General features: G+C 53.2%; 2 protein-coding genes across 2 annotated transcripts in view; one reads left to right on the plus strand and one right to left on the minus strand.

Annotated features, from left to right (window-relative positions):
• Positions 1-3,725, plus strand: part of PTK2B (protein tyrosine kinase 2 beta) — a 54,629-nt gene extending 50,904 nt beyond the window's left edge. The window contains exons 29-31 of the mRNA XM_086875379.1: positions 564-692; positions 1,597-1,677; positions 1,774-3,725. Of these exons, the coding sequence (XP_086731505.1) occupies positions 564-692; positions 1,597-1,677; positions 1,774-1,980 (417 nt within the window). The 3' untranslated portion in view covers positions 1,981-3,725. The remainder of the gene's footprint in view (positions 1-563; positions 693-1,596; positions 1,678-1,773) is intronic.
• A 5,342-nt stretch (positions 3,726-9,067) lies between these two features.
• On the minus strand, positions 9,068-17,500 carry CHRNA2 (cholinergic receptor nicotinic alpha 2 subunit). The gene is made up of 5 exons (XM_086879440.1): positions 17,297-17,500; positions 13,623-13,667; positions 13,390-13,499; positions 9,949-11,035; positions 9,068-9,289 (listed from the first exon to the last, which is right to left on the minus strand). The coding sequence occupies exons 1-5, from the start codon at positions 17,498-17,500 to the stop codon at positions 9,164-9,166; spliced, it is 1,572 nt and encodes a 523-aa protein (XP_086735566.1). The 3' UTR covers positions 9,068-9,163.
• Between the last annotated feature and the right edge of the window lie 1,062 nt (positions 17,501-18,562).

The following is an 18,562-nucleotide window of genomic DNA, read 5'->3' on the forward strand; positions in this document are numbered from 1 at the left end:
AGCCTCGGGAAGCGGCTCCCAGGATTCCCGGGATCCTTCCCTGATCCGGCTGCACATTCCCGGCTCTCCCAGCCCGGGATTGGATCCAGCCCCATCCCGACTCCTCCTGGAGAAGGAATTTTGGGAATTCCCTGGGAATCTCAGGACTCCAGGAAGGGTCTCCCTTCCCTTTTCCATCCCTGAATTCCATAAAAATCCCCCGGGATGGATCCTGAGTGTCCTCGATCCCGGAATCCCGGGATGGTTTGGGATGGGATCCATGGACTTTCCATCCCATCCCAATCCCAATCCCGATCCCAGGCTGCTCCAGCTTTTCCTTGGACACTCCCAGGGATCCAGAGGCAGAATTCCATAAAAACCCCCCCGGGATGGATCCCCAATCCCAGAATTCCCAGAATTCCCCTCCATTCCCATTCCATGGGCAGACAATTCCCTCATCCCAGGCTGCTCCAAGCCCCATCCCACCTTTCCCAAGCACCGGGAACCCCCGGGGTCGCCCATTCCCGGTTTGTTTTTATTTCCCGGGATCCGTCTGATCCCGCCGTGTCCCCGTTCCCGGCCAGCCCGCGGCGCAGCCGGAGCGCCGGGATGATCCGGTTTACGGGAACGTCACGGATCTGGTGCGGGCCGTGCTGCGGCTGAAGAACGAGATCGGCCTGGTGCCTCCCGACGGATACATCCTGGTGGTCAAGGTAGCCCCGGGATCATCCCGGAATTCCCCGGGAAAAGGGAGAGGGATCCTGCCGAGGGGAACGGCCTGGGGGAGGAATTCCCGCTTTTCCAGCTCCTTCCTGGGATCTTGGGATGGGGGGGTGGGAGGAATCCCAGCATTCCCGGCTCCTCCATTGGATCCTGGGATGGGTGGTGGGAGAAATTCCCACTTTTCCAGCTTTTCCTTGGGATCCTTGAACCAATTCCCGGCTCCTCCCTGGGATCCTTGGATCAATTCTGGGAGAAATTCCAGAATTCCTGGTTTCTCCATTGGATCCTTGGATCAATGGTGGGAGCAATTCCCACTTTTCCAGCTCCTCCATTGGATCCTGGGATCCATGGTGGGATCAATCCCAGCATTCCCAGATTTTCCATTGGATCTTTGGATCAGTGCTGGGAGCAATTCCCACTTTTCCAGCTTTTCCTTGGATCCTTGAACCAATTCCCGGCTCCTCCATTGGATCCTGGGACCAACTGTGGGAGAAATTCCAGAATTCCTGGTTTCTCCATTGGATCCTGGGATCAGTGGTGGGAACAATCCCAGCATTCCCAGCTCTTCCATTGGATCCTGGGACCAATGGTGGGAGAAATTCCCACTTTTCCAGCTTTTCCTTGGATCCTTGAACTAATTCCCGGCTTTTCCATTGGATCCTGGGATCAATTCTGGGAGCAATTCCCACTTTTCCATCTCCTCCATTGGATCCCTGGATCAATTCTGGGAGCAATTCCCGCATTCCCGGCTTTTCCTTGGGATCCTTGAGCCAATTCCCGGCTCCTCCCTTGGATTTCCCTCCCCTCTCCCGCTTGGAATCCTCCCCAACCATTCCCACCGGGAATCCCCCTGGATCCGAGCCCGGGATCCATCCCAACCCTCCCTTCCCGCAGGACATCGGCCTTTCCCTACGGAAACTCATCGGGAGCGTCGACGAGATCCTTCCCGACCTCCCGCCCTCTTCCCGCACCGAGGTAGGAACTCCGGGAATGACGACACCGGGAGCGGGGAATTCCGCCTTCCCCCATCCCAATTCCCAAAAAAAAAAAAACCCCAAAAAACTCCCGCAGATCGAGGGCACCCAGAAGCTGCTGAACAAGGACTTGGCCAACCTGATCGGGAAGATGCGGCTGGCGCAGCAGAATTCCGGCACTTCCCTCCGCTCGGAATTCCAGCGGCAGATGCTGACGGCTTCCCACGCCCTGGCCGTGGACGCCAAGAACCTTCTGGATTCCGTGGATCAGGCCAAGCTCCGGGCCAATCCCGGCTCGGAATGACGGAGGGAAGGCGGGAAAAGACAGGCGGAGACGGAAGAAAAGCCGGGGCGGATCCGGGAGGATCCGGGAGGATCCGCTGTCGTTTTTTTCCCCTCTTCCCGCTTTTTTTTTGTTGTTGTTGTTCCCCTGCTGCTCGCGTCTGTCGGTGTCGCCTTGCTCTTGGGGGGAGGCGTCCGTCTGTCCGTCCGGGTGTCCGTCCGGGGGGGTTTTCCCGGCAAAAGAAGGGGTTTTCCCGGGAAAAGAGGGGGGTTTTCCCGGGAAAAGAAGGGGTTTTCCTGGGAAAAAGAAAAAGAAGTTTTCCTGGAAAAAGAAGGGGTTTTCCTGGGAAAAGAGGGGGTTTTCCTGGGAAAAGGAAGGAGTTTTCTCGGGAAAAAGAACGAGTTTTCCCCAGGAAAAAGAGAGGAGTTTTCCTGGGGGAAAAAGAAGGGGTTTTCCCAGGAAAAAGAGAGGGCTTTTCCTGGGAAAAGAAGAAGGGGTTTTCCCGGGAAAAGGAAGGAATTTTCCTGGGGGAAAAAGAAGGTTTCTCCTGGGAAAAGAGGAGTGTTTTCCTGGGGGAAAAAGAAGTTTTCCCAGGAAAAAGAGAGGGGTTTTCCCGGGGGAAAAAGAGAGGGGTTTTCCTGGGAAAAAGAAGGAGTTTTCCCAGGAAAAGGAAGGGGTTTTCCCAGGAAAGAGAGAGGGGTTTTCTTGGGAAAAGGAGGAGTTTTCCTGGGGGAAAAAGAAGGGGTTTTCCTGGGAAAAGAAGAAGGGGTTTTTCCGGGAAAAGGAAGGAATTTTCCTGGGGGAAAAATAAGGTTTTTCCTGGGAAAAGAGGGGGGTTTTCCTGGGGGAAAAAGAGAGGAGTTTTCCTAGGAAAATAGAAGGGTTTTCCTGGGGGAAAAAGAAGGGGTTTTCCCAGGAAAAATAGAGGGGTTTTCCTGGGAAAAAGAGAGGGGTTTTCCCGGGAAAAAGAAGGGGTTTTCCCGGGAAAAGGGAGGGGGGATCCCCGTGGCTGCCGGCGCCTCCTCGGATCCATCCCCTGAGCGCGGGCGGCACGGCGGGAAAAGGAGACCCAGAGCGTGCCGGGAGCCCCCGGGGGAGGAAAACGGGAATTCCAACGGGGAATTCCAACCAGGGATTCCAACTGGGATTTCCAGCCAGGGGATTCCAATGAAAATTCCAGTTGGGATTGCAACAGGGTTTTCCAGCTGGGAATTTCAACTGGGGTTTCCAATGGGGGATTTCAACCAGGATTCCAACCGGGATTTCCAACTGGGAATTGCAGTGAAAATTCCAATTGGGATTCCAACCGGGAATTCCAACCAGGATTCTAATGAAAATTCCAACTGGAATTCCACCTGGGATTCCAATGAAAATTCCAGTTGGGATTCCAGCCAGGATTTCCAACCAGGATTTCCAACCGGGATCTCCAACAGGGAATTCCAACAGGGAATTCCAAGGGGAATGTATCCTACGGCGTCCCTAGGGAAGAGTGGATTTAAGGCGCGGGAGCCGCTTCCGGAGCCTGCGGAATGCGGAGATGGACGGACGGGAATCCCTGGGATGGGATGGGATGGGATGGGATGGGATGGGATGGGATGGGATGAAGTTGGAGAACGACGCCTCTTCCAGCCGCGTTTTTCCCGAGTTTTCCGTCGGCTCCGTCGGGTTTGCGCTTCCGGTTGGGAGCCGGGCGCTTCGGGCTTTTCCCCAGCGTTTTTCCCGCAGGTTTCCCCAGTTTTATTCCCATAAACCAAAATCCTGCCAAATCCCGTCCTCTGGAATTTCCTTGGGGAGGGGAAGGGTTGGGATAGCGGGAATGGGATCGGGGTTCCTGCCCCCGAGTGGGGCTTTCCCGGAAAAACAAAAAAGTTGGGATGAGTTTGGGGTGGCGGCTCCTCATTCCCAGGGTTTGAGGGAGCCGGGAAAACTCAGCCTGGGAAAAGGAAAAAAAAAAGGAGGATCCCGAGGGAGCTGCTGCCTCTGGAATTCCCTGCCAGGCGGGATCGGGATCTGCTCCCAGGGAATGAGGGATGGGATGAGAGGGAACGGAGGTTTCTGGGATTTTTGGGAATAATTCCTGCTTGGAAAGGATTTTCCTCAATCCCGGATGGATTCAAATCCGTGTGGATCCCGCAAAAACCAGGCTTGGCCTCCAGTGGCCGGAATCCATCTCCGGGAGATTTCCCGACCCAAAGAATTCCATAATTCCCAGATTTTCTCGGCGCCTGGGAAAACCCAACCCCGCCCCGGCGCGGCCACGGCTTTCCCATCCAGGAGCTCCCGGATCCGGGATGAATTCCGGGATGAATTCCGGGATGAATTCTGGGATGAATTCCGGGATGAATTCCAGGATGAATTCCGGGATGGATTCCGGGATGAATTCCGGGATGAATTCTGGGATGAATTCCGGGATGAATTCTGGGATGAATTCCAGGATGGATTCCGGGATGAATTCTGGGATGAATTCCAGGATGGATTCCGGGATGAATTCTGGGATGAATTCCAGGATGGATTCCGGGATGAATTCTGGGATGAATTCCAGGATGGATTCCGGGATGAATTCCGGGATGAATTCCAGGATGAATTCCGGGATGAATTCCGGGATGAATTCCGGGATGGATTCCAGGATGAATTCCAGGATGAATTCTGGGATGAATTATGGGATGAATTCCGGGATTTCACTCAGGAAAACCTTCCCGGAAAGTTTTCCCAGTCGGTTCTCCAGGAAGGAAAAAAACCAAATCCGTGTTTTTCTCCCAGTTTGGAACAAAGGGAGGGGCCCGGAGGATTTGTGGGATCCGGGAATGAAAAGCTGGATCGCAGCTCCAAGAGATTCGGGATTTTGGGATCTGAGGTGGGGTGGGGAGGACGGGGATGGATCCAGGAGCGCAGATTCCCGGCGCTGGAGATCCCGGGTGGGTTTTCCCCGATTCCAGGGGGGAATTCCCGTGTGGGATGGGCTGGGAAGGAGCCGCTGGGTTCCGGGGGGTTGGAGAAGGGAAATGCCGGGGTGGGTGGAGCGGGGATCCGCTGGGATCCGCTGGGATCCGCTGGGATCCGCTGGGATGGCGGGATCGGGGGATCACGGGATCGTGTCGCTTCTGCATGGATCATCCACAACGTTATCCCCGTCCCAGGATTTCCTGGGATCGTGGGATCATGGGATCACGGGATTGTGAGATTTGGGGATCACAGGATTGTGGGATCACGGGATCACGGGATTGTGGGATCAGAGGATTATGGGATTGTGTGATTATGGATCATGTCCATGTCCCTTCTGCACAGATCATCCACAGCGTTATCCCTGTCCCGCAATTTCCTGGGATTGTGGGATTACGGGATCATGGGATCACAGGATTATGGGATTGTGGGATTGTGGGATTTTGGGATCATGAGATTGTGGGATTGTGGGATTTTGGGATCACGGGATTATGGGATCACAGGATTATGGGATTGTGGGATCATGGGATTATGGGATTTTGGGATCACAGGATTATGGGATTGTGGGATCATGGATCATGTCCATGTCCCTTCTGCACGGATCATCCACAGCGTTATCCCTGTCCCGCAATTTCCTGGGATTGTGGGATTACGGGATCATGGGATCACAGGATTATGGGATTGTGGGATCGTGGGATTTTGGGATCATGAGATTGTGGGATTGTGGGATCACGGGATTATGGGATCACAGGATTATGGGATTGTGGGATCATGGATCATGTTGGTGTCCCTTCTGCACGGATCATCCACAGCGTTATCCCTGTCCCGGGATTTCCTGGGATTGTGGGATCACAGGATCGTGGGATTACGGGATTGTGGGATTATGGGATCACAGGATTATGGGATCACAGGATTATGGGATCACAGGATTATGGGGTCGTGTCCATGTCCCTTCTGCACAGATCATCCACAGCATTATCCATGTCCTGCCATTTCCTGGGATCATGGAATGATGAGATCATGGGATTTGGGGATCATGGGATTATGGGATTGTGGGATTATGACATTTTTGGGATCGTGGGATTATGTCCCTGTCCCTTCTGCACAGACCATCCACAGCGTTATTCCTTTCTCGCGATTTCCTGGGATTTTGGGATCATGGAATTATGGGATGCTGTCCATATCCCTCCTGCCTGGACCATCCGAAGCGTTATCCCACTCCCACAACTTCCTGGGATCGTGGGATTTTGGGATCATGGGATTATAGGATCATGTCCGTGTCCCTTCCACATGGACAATCCAAAGTGTCATCTCCTGTCCCACGGCTTCCTGGGATTGTGGGATCACGGGATTATGAGATTATGGGATCACAGGATTATGGGATCACGGGATTATGGGATCACGGGATTATGGAATTATGTCTGTGTCCCTTCTGCACAGCCCACTGTCCCACAGTTCCCTGGAATTTTGGGATCACGGGATCACGGGATCGTGGGATTGTGGGATCGTGTCTGTGACCCTTCTGCACAGACAATCCACAGCGTTATTCCAGTCCCACGATTTCCTGGGACTGTGGGATCACGGGATCATGGAATTATGGAATCACGGGATCATGGGATCATGTCCATGTCCCTTCTGCACCATCCAAAGTGTTATCCCTGTCCCACGATTTCCTGGGATGGTGGGATCATGGAATTATGGGATCATGGGATGGTGTCCGTGTCCCTTCTGCATGAACCATCCAAAGCGTCATTCCTGTCCCACGATTCCCTGGGATTTTAGGATCATGGAATTACGGGATCATGCCCATGTCCCTTCTGCACCATCCGAAGCCTTATCCCTGTCCCACGATTTCCTGGGATTCCGAGATCACGGGATTATGGGATCATAGAATTAGGGGATCATGTCCAGGACCCACGGTTTCCTGGGATTTTGGGATCATGGGTTCACAGGATCATGGAATTATGGGATCACGTCCATGTCCCTTCTGCACCACCCGAGGCCTTATCCCTGTCCCACGATTTCCTGGGATTTTGGGATCATGGGATTATGGGATCACAGGACCGTGTCCCTTCTGCACAGACCATCCACAGCGCCATTCCTGTCCCACGATTTCCTGGGATTTTGGGATTGTGGGATTATGGGATGGTGGGATCGTGTCCCTTCTGCACAGACCATCCACAGCGCCATTCCTGTCCCACGATTTCCTGGGATTTTGGGATCATGGGATCACAGGATCACGGAATTATGGGATCACGTTCATGTCCCTTCTGCACCACCCGAGGTGTTATCCCTGTCCCATGATTTCCTGGGACTGTGGGATCACAGGATCATGGGAATCCCATGGAATTATGGGATTGTGTCCATGTCCCTTCTGCACCATCCAAAACCTTATTCCCGTCCCATGATTTCCTGGGATTCTGAGATCACGGGATTATGGGATCATAGAATTAGGGGATCATGTCCAGGTCCCACAGTTTCCTGGGATTTTGGGATCGTGGGATTATGGGATGATGTCCATGTCCCTTCTGCACAGACCATTCACTGTCCCGCAATTCCCTGGGATTTTGGGATCACGGGATTGTGGGATCGTGTCCATGTCCCTTCTGCACGGATCATCCGAAGCCTTGTCCCCGTCCCACGATTCCCTAGGATTATGGGATTGTGGGATTATGGGATGGTGGGATCATGTCCCTTCTGCGCAGACCGTCCAAAGCGTCATTCCTGTCCCACGATTTCCTGGGATTTTGGGATCATGGGATCACAGGATCACGGAATTACGGGATCATGTCCATGTCCCTTCTGCACCACCCGAGGCGTTATCCCTGTCCCATGATTTCCTGGGACTGTGGGATCACAGGATCATGGGAATCCCATGGAATTATGGGATTGTGTCCATGTCCCTTCTGCACCACCCGAGGCGTTATCCCTGTCCCACGATTTCCTGGGACTGTGGGATCACAGGATCATGGGAATCCCATGGAATTATGGGATCATGTCCATGTCCCTTCTGCACACCCGAGGCGTTATCCCTGTCCCATGATTTCCTGGGACTGTGGGATCACAGGATCATGGGAATCCCATGGAATTATGGGATGATGTCCATGTCCCTTCTGCACAGACCATTCACTGTCCTGCAATTCCCTGGGATTTTGGGATCACGGGATCGTGGGATCGTGTGCATGTCCCTTCTGCACAGATCATCCGAAGCCTTATCCCCGTCCCACGATTTCCTGGGATTATGGGATCGTGGGATTGTGTCCCTTCCGTGCAGACCATCCACAGCGTCATTCCTGTCCCACGATTTCCTGGGATTTTGGGATCATGGAATTATGGGATCATGTCCATGTCCCTTCTGCACCATCCAAAGCCTTATCCCCGTCCCACGATTTCCTGGGATTTTGGGATGGTGGGATCATGGAATTATGGGATCGTGTCCGTGTCCCTTCTTCACAGCCAACCCACAGCCTTACCCCCATCCCACGACTTCCTGGCATCTTGGGATCGTGGGATCTGGGATTCCCACCATCCCGGGTGCAACAGGATTCCAGGATCTGGGGCACCACGGGATTCTGGGATCCAGGATTCTTGCCATCCCGGACACCACGGGATTCTGGGATCTGGGGCACCACGGGATTCCGGGATCCGGGAATCCCGCCATCCCGGGCACCACGGGATTCCGGGATCCGGGATTCCCGCCATCCCGGGCGCAACAGGATTCCGGGATCTGGGGCACCACGGGATTCCGGGATCTGGGATTCCCGCCATCCCGGGCACCACGGGATTCCGGGATCCAGGAATCCCGGCCATCCTGCGCACCATGGGATTCCGGGATCTGGGGCACCACGGGATTCTGGGATCTGGGATTCTTGCCATTCCGGGCGCAACAGGATTCCAGGATCCGGGATTCCTGCCATCCCGGGCACCACGGGATTCTGGGATCCGGGATTTTCACCATCCCGGGCACCATGGGATTCCGGGATCTGGGGCACCACGGGATTCCGGGATCCGGGATTCCTGCCATCCCGGGCACCACGGGATTCCGCGATCCAGGATTCCCGCCATCCCAGGCACCACAGGATTCTGGGATCCCCAGACCCACCCCGGCCGTCCCCACCACCCCCAGGCCTCTCCCTTCCCCCACCCTCCATTCCCATGGGAGCTTTTCCAGGGCTCCGCATCCCTCCCGGCCGTTATTCCCGATATTCCCATTGATATTCCCGTTGATATTCCCGATATTCCCGTCGTTATTCCCGGCGGGATCCTAGATCATCCCGGCCATGTAGGGCGGCAGGAAGAGCCCCACGGTGCCCAGCAGGCAGACGATGATGAAGATCCAGAGGAAGATCCGGTCGATCACCATGGCAACGTATTTCCAGTCTTCCTTCACCTGCCGCCGGTGGGAAAAAAATTCCATCGGGAATCCCTTCCCGGGAATCCCTTCCCGGGAATCTCCTGGGGGTAGGAGAGCACCCAGAACTTCCTGGGAATCTTCCTGGCTTGGGAAAATGGGGAGTTTTCCCAGGAATCCTTGGGGAGCTGATCCAAGATTTGGGGAAAGGGCGGGATGGGGATTCCCGGCATTCCCGAAGGGAGCGGGAGCTGGAGGAACCCTGGAGGGACCTGGGAATCCGCCTGGAGGTGGGAGGTGGATCACGGATCTTCCCCCGGGTTTTGGGGTCCTCGGGAATCAAACCTGGATCCTGGAAATGCCCTTCCCGTTTTTTGGGGTCATCAGGAATCAAACCTGGATCCCAGAACTGAACATTCCCATTTTTGGGGATCTTGGGATTCACATCTGGATCCCAGAACTTTCCCATCCCAATTTTGGGACCTCCAGACCCATCCACAAATCCCAGAACTTCCCCAATTTTGGGATCTTCACCCCCATCCCCAAACCCCAGAACATCCCCAATTTCCGGGATCTCCACCCCCATCCCCAAATCCCAGAACATCCCCAGTTTCTGGGATCTCCACCCCCATCCCCAAACCCCAGAACATCCCCAATTTCCAGGATCTCCATCCCCACCCCAGGATCCCGGCACTCACGGAGCAGTCGGCGTCCTCGGCCCGCAGGTGATCCGCGATGTACTGCACCCCTTCCAGCGCCTTCAGGATCCGGGGAGACAGCGCCGAGCCCCGCTCCGAGCCTTCCTCCTCCTCCTCCTCCTCTTCCTCCTCCTTCTTCCCCTCCTTGGGCGACCCTCGCCCCGCCGAGCCCCCGGAGCCTTTCCCGGCTCGGTTGTAGCGGAATTGCCTTTCCCGGGATTCCACGGGGCGGCCGGGATAACTCTTCTCCTCTTCCTCCTCTTCCTCCTCCTCCTCCTCCTCCTCCTCATCCACGTCGGTCTCCAGCCAGCAGCGGGAGGTGCTCAGCCCGCTCCCGGCCGGCTCGTACTGCCCACCTCCCCCTTCCGCCGGCACCGGCGCCGCCGGCGGCCTCCCCATGAGGATGCGCGGCGGCAGCAGCTCCAGGAAGAGGCGGCGCACCCAGCGCGGCATGGTGTGCGTGCTCGGCGAGCGGTGGTGCACGTTGAGCACGAAGACGGTGATGATGATGGAGAGGGTGACGAAGATCATGGTGAAGAGCAGGTACTCGCCGATCAGCGGGATGACCAGCGAGGTGGAGGGGATGATCTCGGTGATGAGCAGCAGGAAGACGGTGAGGGAGAGCAGGACGGAGATGCAGAGCGTGATCTTCTCGCCGCAGTCGGAGGGCAGGTAGAAGACCAGGACGGTGAGGCAGGAGATGAGGAGGCAGGGGATGATGAGGTTGATGGTGTAGAAGAGCGGCAGGCGGCGGATGACGAAGCAGAAGGTGATGTCCGGGTAGATCTCCGTGCAACAGTCGTACTTCTTGGAGTTGTAGGTGCCGGTGGCGTCGATGATGGCCCACTCGCCGCTCTCCCAGTAGTCCTTGAGGTCCACCTGGTGGTCCATGTTCTCCAGGTCGATCTTGGCCTTGTCGTAGGTCCAGGAGCCGAACTTCATCTTGCAGTTCTGCTGGTCGAAGGGGAAGAAGGTGACGTCGATGCTGCAGGAGCTCTTGTAGATGGCCGGCGGCACCCAGGTGACCGTGCCGTCCCACAGGAGCTGCGCCTTGGTCATGTGCGTCACCGCGAACTCGCCGTCGGCGCTGGAAAACAGGGAATGGCGGGATTGGGAATGATGGGATAATGGGATAATGGGATATGGGATATGGGATAATGGGATAATGGGATATGGGATATGGGATAATGGGATAATGGGATATGGGATAATGGATAATGGGATATGGGATAATGGGATATGGGATATGGGATAATGGGATATGGGATAATGGGATATGGGATATGGGATATGGGATAATGGGATAATGGGATATGGGATATGGGATATGGGATATGGGATAACGGGATATGGGATAATGGGATAACAACGGGATAATGGGATATGGGATATGGGATAATGGGATATGGGATAATGGGATATGGGATAATGGGATATGGGATATGGGATATGGGATAATGGGATGGAGGTGCCGTCCCACAGGAGCTGCGCCTTGGTCATGTGCGTCACCGCGAACTCGCCGTCGGCGCTGGAAAACAACGGGAATGATGGGATATGGAATATGGGATATGGGATATGGGATATGGGATATGGGATAATGGGATAATGGGATATGGGATAATGGGATATGGGATATGGGATAATGGGATATGGGATAATGGGATAATGGGATAATGGGATATGGGATATGGGATAATGGGATATGGGATAATGGGATATGGGATATGGGATATGGGATAATGGGATAATGGGATATGGGATATGGGATATGGGATATGGGATAACGGGATATGGGATAATGGGATAACAACGGGATAATGGGATATGGGATATGGGATAATGGGATATGGGATAATGGGATATGGGATAATGGGATATGGGATATGGGATATGGGATAATGGGATGGAGGTGCCGTCCCACAGGAGCTGCGCCTTGGTCATGTGCGTCACCGCGAACTCGCCGTCGGCGCTGGAAAACAACGGGAATGGCGGGATTGGGAATGATGGGATAATGGGATAATGGGATATGGGATATGGGATAATGGGATAATGGGATATGGGATATGGGATAATGGGATAATGGGATAATGGGATATGGGATAATGGATAATGGGATATGGGATAATGGGATATGGGATATGGGATAATGGGATATGGGATATGGGATAATGGGATAATGGGATATGGGATATGGGATAATGGGATATGGGATAATGGGATATGGGATAATGGGATATGGGATATGGGATAATGGGATATGGGATATGGGATATGGAATAATGGGATAATGGGATATGGGATATGGGATATGGGATATGGGATAATGGGATAATGGGATATGGGATATGGGATATGGGATAACGGGATATGGGATAATGGGATAACAACGGGATAATGGGATATGGGATAATGGGATATGGGATATGGGATAATGGGATATGGGATAATGGGATATGGGATAATGGGATATGGGATATGGGATATGGGATAATGGGATAATGGGATATGGGATATGGGATATGGGATAATGGGATGGAGGTGCTGTCCCACAGGAGCTGCGCCTTGGTCATGTGCGTCACCGCGAACTCATCGTCGGCGCTGGAAAACAGGGAATGGTGGGGTTGGGAATGATGGGATAATGGGATAATGGGATAATGGGATATGGGATAATGGGATAACGGGATAATGGGATAACGGGATAATGGGATAACGGGATAATGGGATATGGGATATGGGATATGGCCTAATGGGATAATGGGATATGGGATAATGGGATAATGGGATAAGGGATAATGGGATATGGGATAATGGGATATGGGATATGGGATAATGGGATATGGGATATGGGATAATGGGATATGGGATAATGGGATAATGGGATATGGGATATGGGATAATGGGATGGAGGTGCTGTCCCACAGGAGCTGCGCCTTGGTCATGTGCGTCACCGCGAACACATCGTCGGCGCTGGAAAACAGGGAATGGCGGGATTGGGAATGATGGGATAATGGGATAATGGGATAATGGGATATGGGATAATGGGATATGGGGTATGGGATAACGGGATAACGGGATAATGGGATATGGGATGGAGATGCCTTGGAAGAACGGGCACACATTGGTCATGTGTGACCCCATTAACAGGGAATGAGAGTGGGAATGGGATAATGGGAATGGGAATGGGATAATAGGAATGGGAGCAGGAATGGGATAATGGGAAGGGATTTCGGGAAGAGATTTTGGGAAGGGATTTCAGGGAAGGGATTTCAGGAAGGGATTTCAGGGAAGGGATTTCAGGAAGGGATTTCGGGAAGGGATTTTGGGAAGGGATTTCAGGGAAGGGATTTCAGGAAGGGATTTCAGGAAGGGATTTCAGGAAGGGATTTTGGGAAGGGATTTTGGGAATTCCCAGGAAGGGGCCGGGCCGGCAGCGTGTCCCACTTGTTGTAGAGGACGATATCCGGGATCCAGATCATCTCGGAGGGCACACGGATGGAGGTGACGTTGTCGTACTCGGCCGGATCCCAGCGCAGTTTGTAGTCGCTCCATTCCTGCCGGGACACCCCGAGCCAATCCATGGGGATTCGGGAATTCCATTTGGGAATTCCCAAATGGGAAGGGCCATTCCCAAAACCCCGGATTTTGGGATTTGGGGATTTTGGAACGGCTCCTACCTGCTTCAGCCAGACGTTGGTGGTCATCATCTGGTTCTTCTCATCCTGCGCTGGGAAAAACGGGATCAGCCGGGAGATCCCCAGGGATCGTCCCGAAATCCGGGATTCCAGCGGGATCGGCTGCTGAGGCCAGCCCGGGAATGAGATTTCCCGGGAATTCTGGGCAGCCGGGAATGGATTTCCTGGGAATTCTGGGCAGCAGAGGGCAGCAGGGAATGGATTTTCCGGGAACTGTGGGCAGCAGGGAATGGATTTCCTGGGAATTCTGGGCAGCCTGGAATGGATTTCCTGGGAATTGTGGGCAGCAGGGAACGGATTTCCCGGGAATTGTGGGCAGCAGGGAATGGATTTCCCGGGAATTGTGGGCAGCAGGGAATGGATTTTTTCCTGGGAATTCTGGGCAGCAGGGAACGGATTTCCCGGGAATTGTGGTCAGCAGGGAATGGATTTTGGCAGGGAAGGGCTGGGCTGGAGGGAGAGGAAAGGGCTGGGAGAGGGAAACGGGAGGAAGGGGTGGGGAGAGGGGGAGAGAGGGATTGGGATATGGGATGGAGGGATTTGGGATATGGGATTGGGAGAGAGGGATTTGGGATAGAGGGATTTGGGATTTGGGATGGAGAGATTGGGATATGGGATGGAGGGGTTGGGATAGAGGGAGAGGGATTGGGATGGGGAGAGAGGGATTTGGGATAGAGGGGTTTGGATTAAAGGAGAGGGATTGGGATGAGGGAGAGGGATTGGGATTTGGGATAGAGGGATTGGGATAGAGGGATTGGGATAAGGGATAGAGGGATTGGGATAGAGGGATTGGGATAGGGGATGGAGGGATTGGGATAGAGGGATTGGGATAGGGGATGGAGGGATTGGGATATGGGAGAGGGATTGGGGTGAGGGGAGAGGGATTGGGATATGGGATAGAGGGATTGGGATAGAGGGATTGGGATAGAGGGATTGGGATAAGGGATAGAGGGATTGGGATTAAAGGAGAGGGATTGGGATAAGGGATAGAGGGATTGGGATATGGGATAGAGGGATTGGGATAGAGGGATTGGGATATGGGATAGAGGGATTGGGATAGAGGGATTGGGATATGGGATAGAGGGATTGGGATAGAGGGATTGGGATAAGGGAGAGGGATTGGGATGGGGAGAGGGATTGGGATAAGGGATAGAGGGATTGGGATAAGGGATAGAGGGATTGGGGTGAGGGGAGAGGGATTTGGATAAGGGATAGAGGGATTGGGATATGGGATGGAGGGATTGGGATTTGGGATAGAGGGATTGGGATATGGGATGGAGGGATTGGGATTTGGGATAGAGGGATTGGGATATGGGATGGAGGGATTGGGATTTGGGATAGAGGGATTGGGATATGGGATGGAGGGATTGGGATAGAGGGATTGGGATATGGGATAGAGGGATTGGGATATGGGAGAGGGATTGGGGTGAGGGGAGAGGGATTGGGATATGGGATAGAGGGATTGGGATAGAGGGATAACAGGATAACGGGATATGGGGTAGAGGGAGAAAGGGATGGAGGGGTTTGGGATACAGGGAGAGAGGGACTGGGATAAGGGAGAGAGGGTTTGGGAGAGAGGGACTGGGATAGAGGGAGAGGGATAAAGGGATTTGGGATAGAGGGATAATGGTTACAGGGATAATGGATAGAGGGATTGGGATAGAGGGATTGGGATTTGGGATCGAGGGATTGGGATAAGGGATAGAGGGATTGGGATAGGGGAAAAGCGATTGGGATAGAGGGAGAGAGGGATTGGGATAGAGGGATTGGGAATTGGGATAGAGGGATTGGGATTTGGGATAGATGGATTGGGATTTGGGATAGATGGATTGGGATTTGGGATAGATGGATTGGGATAAGGGATAGAGGGATTGGGATTTGGGATAGATGGATTGGGATTTGGGATAGATGGATTGGGATAAGGGATAGAGGGATTGGGATAAGGGATAGATGGATTGGGATAAGGGATAGAGGGATTGGGAATTGGGATAGAGGGATTGGGAATTGGGATAGAGGGATTGGGATTTGGGATAGAGGGATTGGGAATTGGGATAGAGGGATTGGGATTTGGGATAGAGGGATTGGAATAAGGGATAGAGGGATTGGGATATGGGATAGAGGGATTGGGATAAGGGATAGAGGGATTGGGATTTAGGATAGATGGACTGGGATTTGGGATAGAGGGATTGGGATTTGGGATAGAGGGATTGGGATTTGGGATAGAGGGGGAGAGGGATTGGGATAGAGGGATTGGGATATGGGATAGAGGGATTGGGATTTGGGATAGATGGATTGGGATGGGGAATAGAGGGATTGGGATAGAGGGATTGGGATTTGGGATAGATGGATTGGGATTTGGGATAGAGGGATTGGGATATGGGATAGATGGATTGGGATTTGGGATAGAGGGATTGGGATTTGGGACAGAGGGATTGGGATTTGGGATAGAGGGATTGGGATTTGGGATAGAGGGAGAGAGGGATTGGGATAGATGGATTGGGATGGGGAATAGAGGGATTGGGATTTAGGATGGATGGATTGGGATTTGGGATAGAGGGATTGGGATGGGGAATAGAGGGATAAATTTACATGGGGTGGGGGATGGAGGGATGGAGGATGGGGGAGAGAGGGATGAAGGGATGGGGGATACGGGGATGGAGGGATCGGGATGGGGGAGAGAGGGATAAAGGGATGTGGGATACGGGGATGGAGGGTGGGACCTGAGGGGAGAGAGGGATAACGGGATATGGGATATGGAATAACAGGATAATGGGATAACAGGATACGGGATAACGGGATAACAACGGGATAACGGGATAACGGGATAGTGGGATACGGGATAACGGGATACTGGATATGGAATATGGGATACGGGATAACGGGATAACGGGATAACGGGATAAGGGATATGGGATGCGGAATATGGGATAATGGGATACGGGATAACGGGATAACGGGATAACGGGATAACGGGATAATGGGATAACGGGATAACAGGATACGGGATACGGGATAACGGGATAATGGGATAACGGGATAACAGGATAACGGGATAACAGGATAACGGGATATGGGATATGGGATGCGGGATATGGGATAATGGGATACGGGATAACAGGATAACGGGATAACGGGATAACGGGATAACGGGATATGGGATGCGGGATACAGGATAATGAGATACGGGATAACGGGATAATGGGATAACGGGATAATGGGATACGGGATATGGGATAACGGGATAACGGGATAACAGGATACGGGATAACGGGATAATGGGATAACGGGATAACAGGATAACGGGATAACAGGATAACAGGATATGGGATATGGGATGCGGGATATGGGATAATGGGATACGGGATAACGGGATAACGGGATAACAGGATAATGGGATAATGGAATAATGGGATACGGGATACGGGATAACGGGATAACGGGATAACGGGATAACAGGATACGGGATAACAGGATAACGGGATAACAGGATAACGGGATAACGGGATAACGGGATACAGGACACAGATCCCATCCACAGAAACCCCAGAGCTCCCTGGGATCCCGGAAGTCTCCGGGCCTGGATCGGGATCACCCTTAAGGACCCATCCCGGAATTCCAGGACCCCAGCCTCCCGCAGAATCCCGGGAATCACGCACCACGTCGATGAGCTGGGCGATGGAGAGCCCGAAGCGGACGATGACGACGTCGGAAGTGTTGGGAACGGGCCGGGACCAGCGGTTGTATCCCGAAAAAAGGCGCTTGAAGAGCCGGTCCTCGGCGTGGCTCCGGCGCTGGCCCGCGGCTGTGCCGGGAATTCCGGGAATTCCGGGATTTAGGGATCCGATCCATCCCGGATCCATCTCCCGGTCTTCCCCATCCCATTTCCCTGATGGTTCCCAAGGTTTGGGAACATTCCCGAGGGTTGGGGTGGGAACATTCCCAAGGTTTGGGATAGGAACGTTCCTGAGGTTTGGGAACATTCCCGAGGGCTGGGATGGGAACATTCCCGAGGGTTGGGAACGTTCCCGAGGGTTGGGATGGGAAAATTCCCAAGGTTTGGGGTGGGGATTTTTCCTGAAGTTGGGAATGGGAACATTCCCAAGGTTTGGGGTGGGAATATTCCCAAGGTTTGGGATGGGAACATTCCCGAGGTTTGGGAACATTCCCGAGGGCTGGGATGGGAAAAAAGGATGGAAAAAAGATGGGAAAAGGATGGAAAATGGAGTGGGAAAGGGGGAAAAACAAGGATGGGGAAAGGGGTGGAAAAAGAAGGGAAAAAGGGATGGAAAAGGATGGGAAAGGGACAGAAAAAGAGATGGGAAGTGGGGGGGAAAGGAATTGAAAAGGGAGGGAAAAGGGATGGAAAAAATGATGGAAAAGGGATGGGAAAAGGGGGGGAGGAAGGGTTGGAAAAAAATGGGAAAAGGATGGAAAAAGGGGTGGGAAAGGGGCAGAAAGGGGGTGGGAAAAGGGGTGGGAAAAGAATGGGAAAAAGACTGGAAAAGGGATGGGAAAAGGATGGGAAAAGGATGGGAAAGGGATGGGAAAAAGGGGAAACAGGAATAGGAAAAGGGATGGAAAAGGGATGGGAAAAAAGATGGAAAAGGGAGGAAAAAGGGATGGAAAAGGGATGGGAAAAAAGATGGGAAAAGGGTGGAAAAAGGGGTGGGAAAGGGGCAGAAAGGGGGTGGGAAAAGGGGTGGAAAAAAATGGGGAAAAGGATGGAAAAGGGATGGGAAAAGGGGTGGAAAAGGGGGTGGGAAAGGGGAAAAACAGGGATGGGAAAGGGGTGGAATCAGGATGGAAAAGGGATGGAAAAGGATGGGAAAAGGGATGGGAAAAGGATGGGAAAGGATGGGAAAGTGATGGGAAAAGGGTGGAAAAAGGAATAGGAAAGGGGATGGGAAAAGGGATGGAAAAAG

Source organism: Cyanistes caeruleus, chromosome 2 (assembly GCF_971803275.1).
Source record: "Cyanistes caeruleus chromosome 2, bCyaCae1.hap1.1, whole genome shotgun sequence".
Classification (NCBI taxonomy): domain Eukaryota; kingdom Metazoa; phylum Chordata; class Aves; order Passeriformes; family Paridae; genus Cyanistes; species Cyanistes caeruleus.

Bases quoted from the DNA above. Each gene is read 5' to 3' on its own strand.
- CHRNA2 (XM_086879440.1), bottom strand. From the start codon at position 17,500: ATGGATCCGGGATGGATCGGATCCCTAAATCCCGGAATTCCCGGAATT. The intron at 13,500-13,622 runs GTAGGAGCCGTT...GTGTCCCGGCAG, and splicing joins CCAACGTCTGGCTGAAGCAG to GAATGGAGCGACTACAAACT. The intron at 9,290-9,948 runs GTGAGTGCCGGG...CACCGGCGGCAG, and splicing joins CCGAGGACGCCGACTGCTCC to GTGAAGGAAGACTGGAAATA.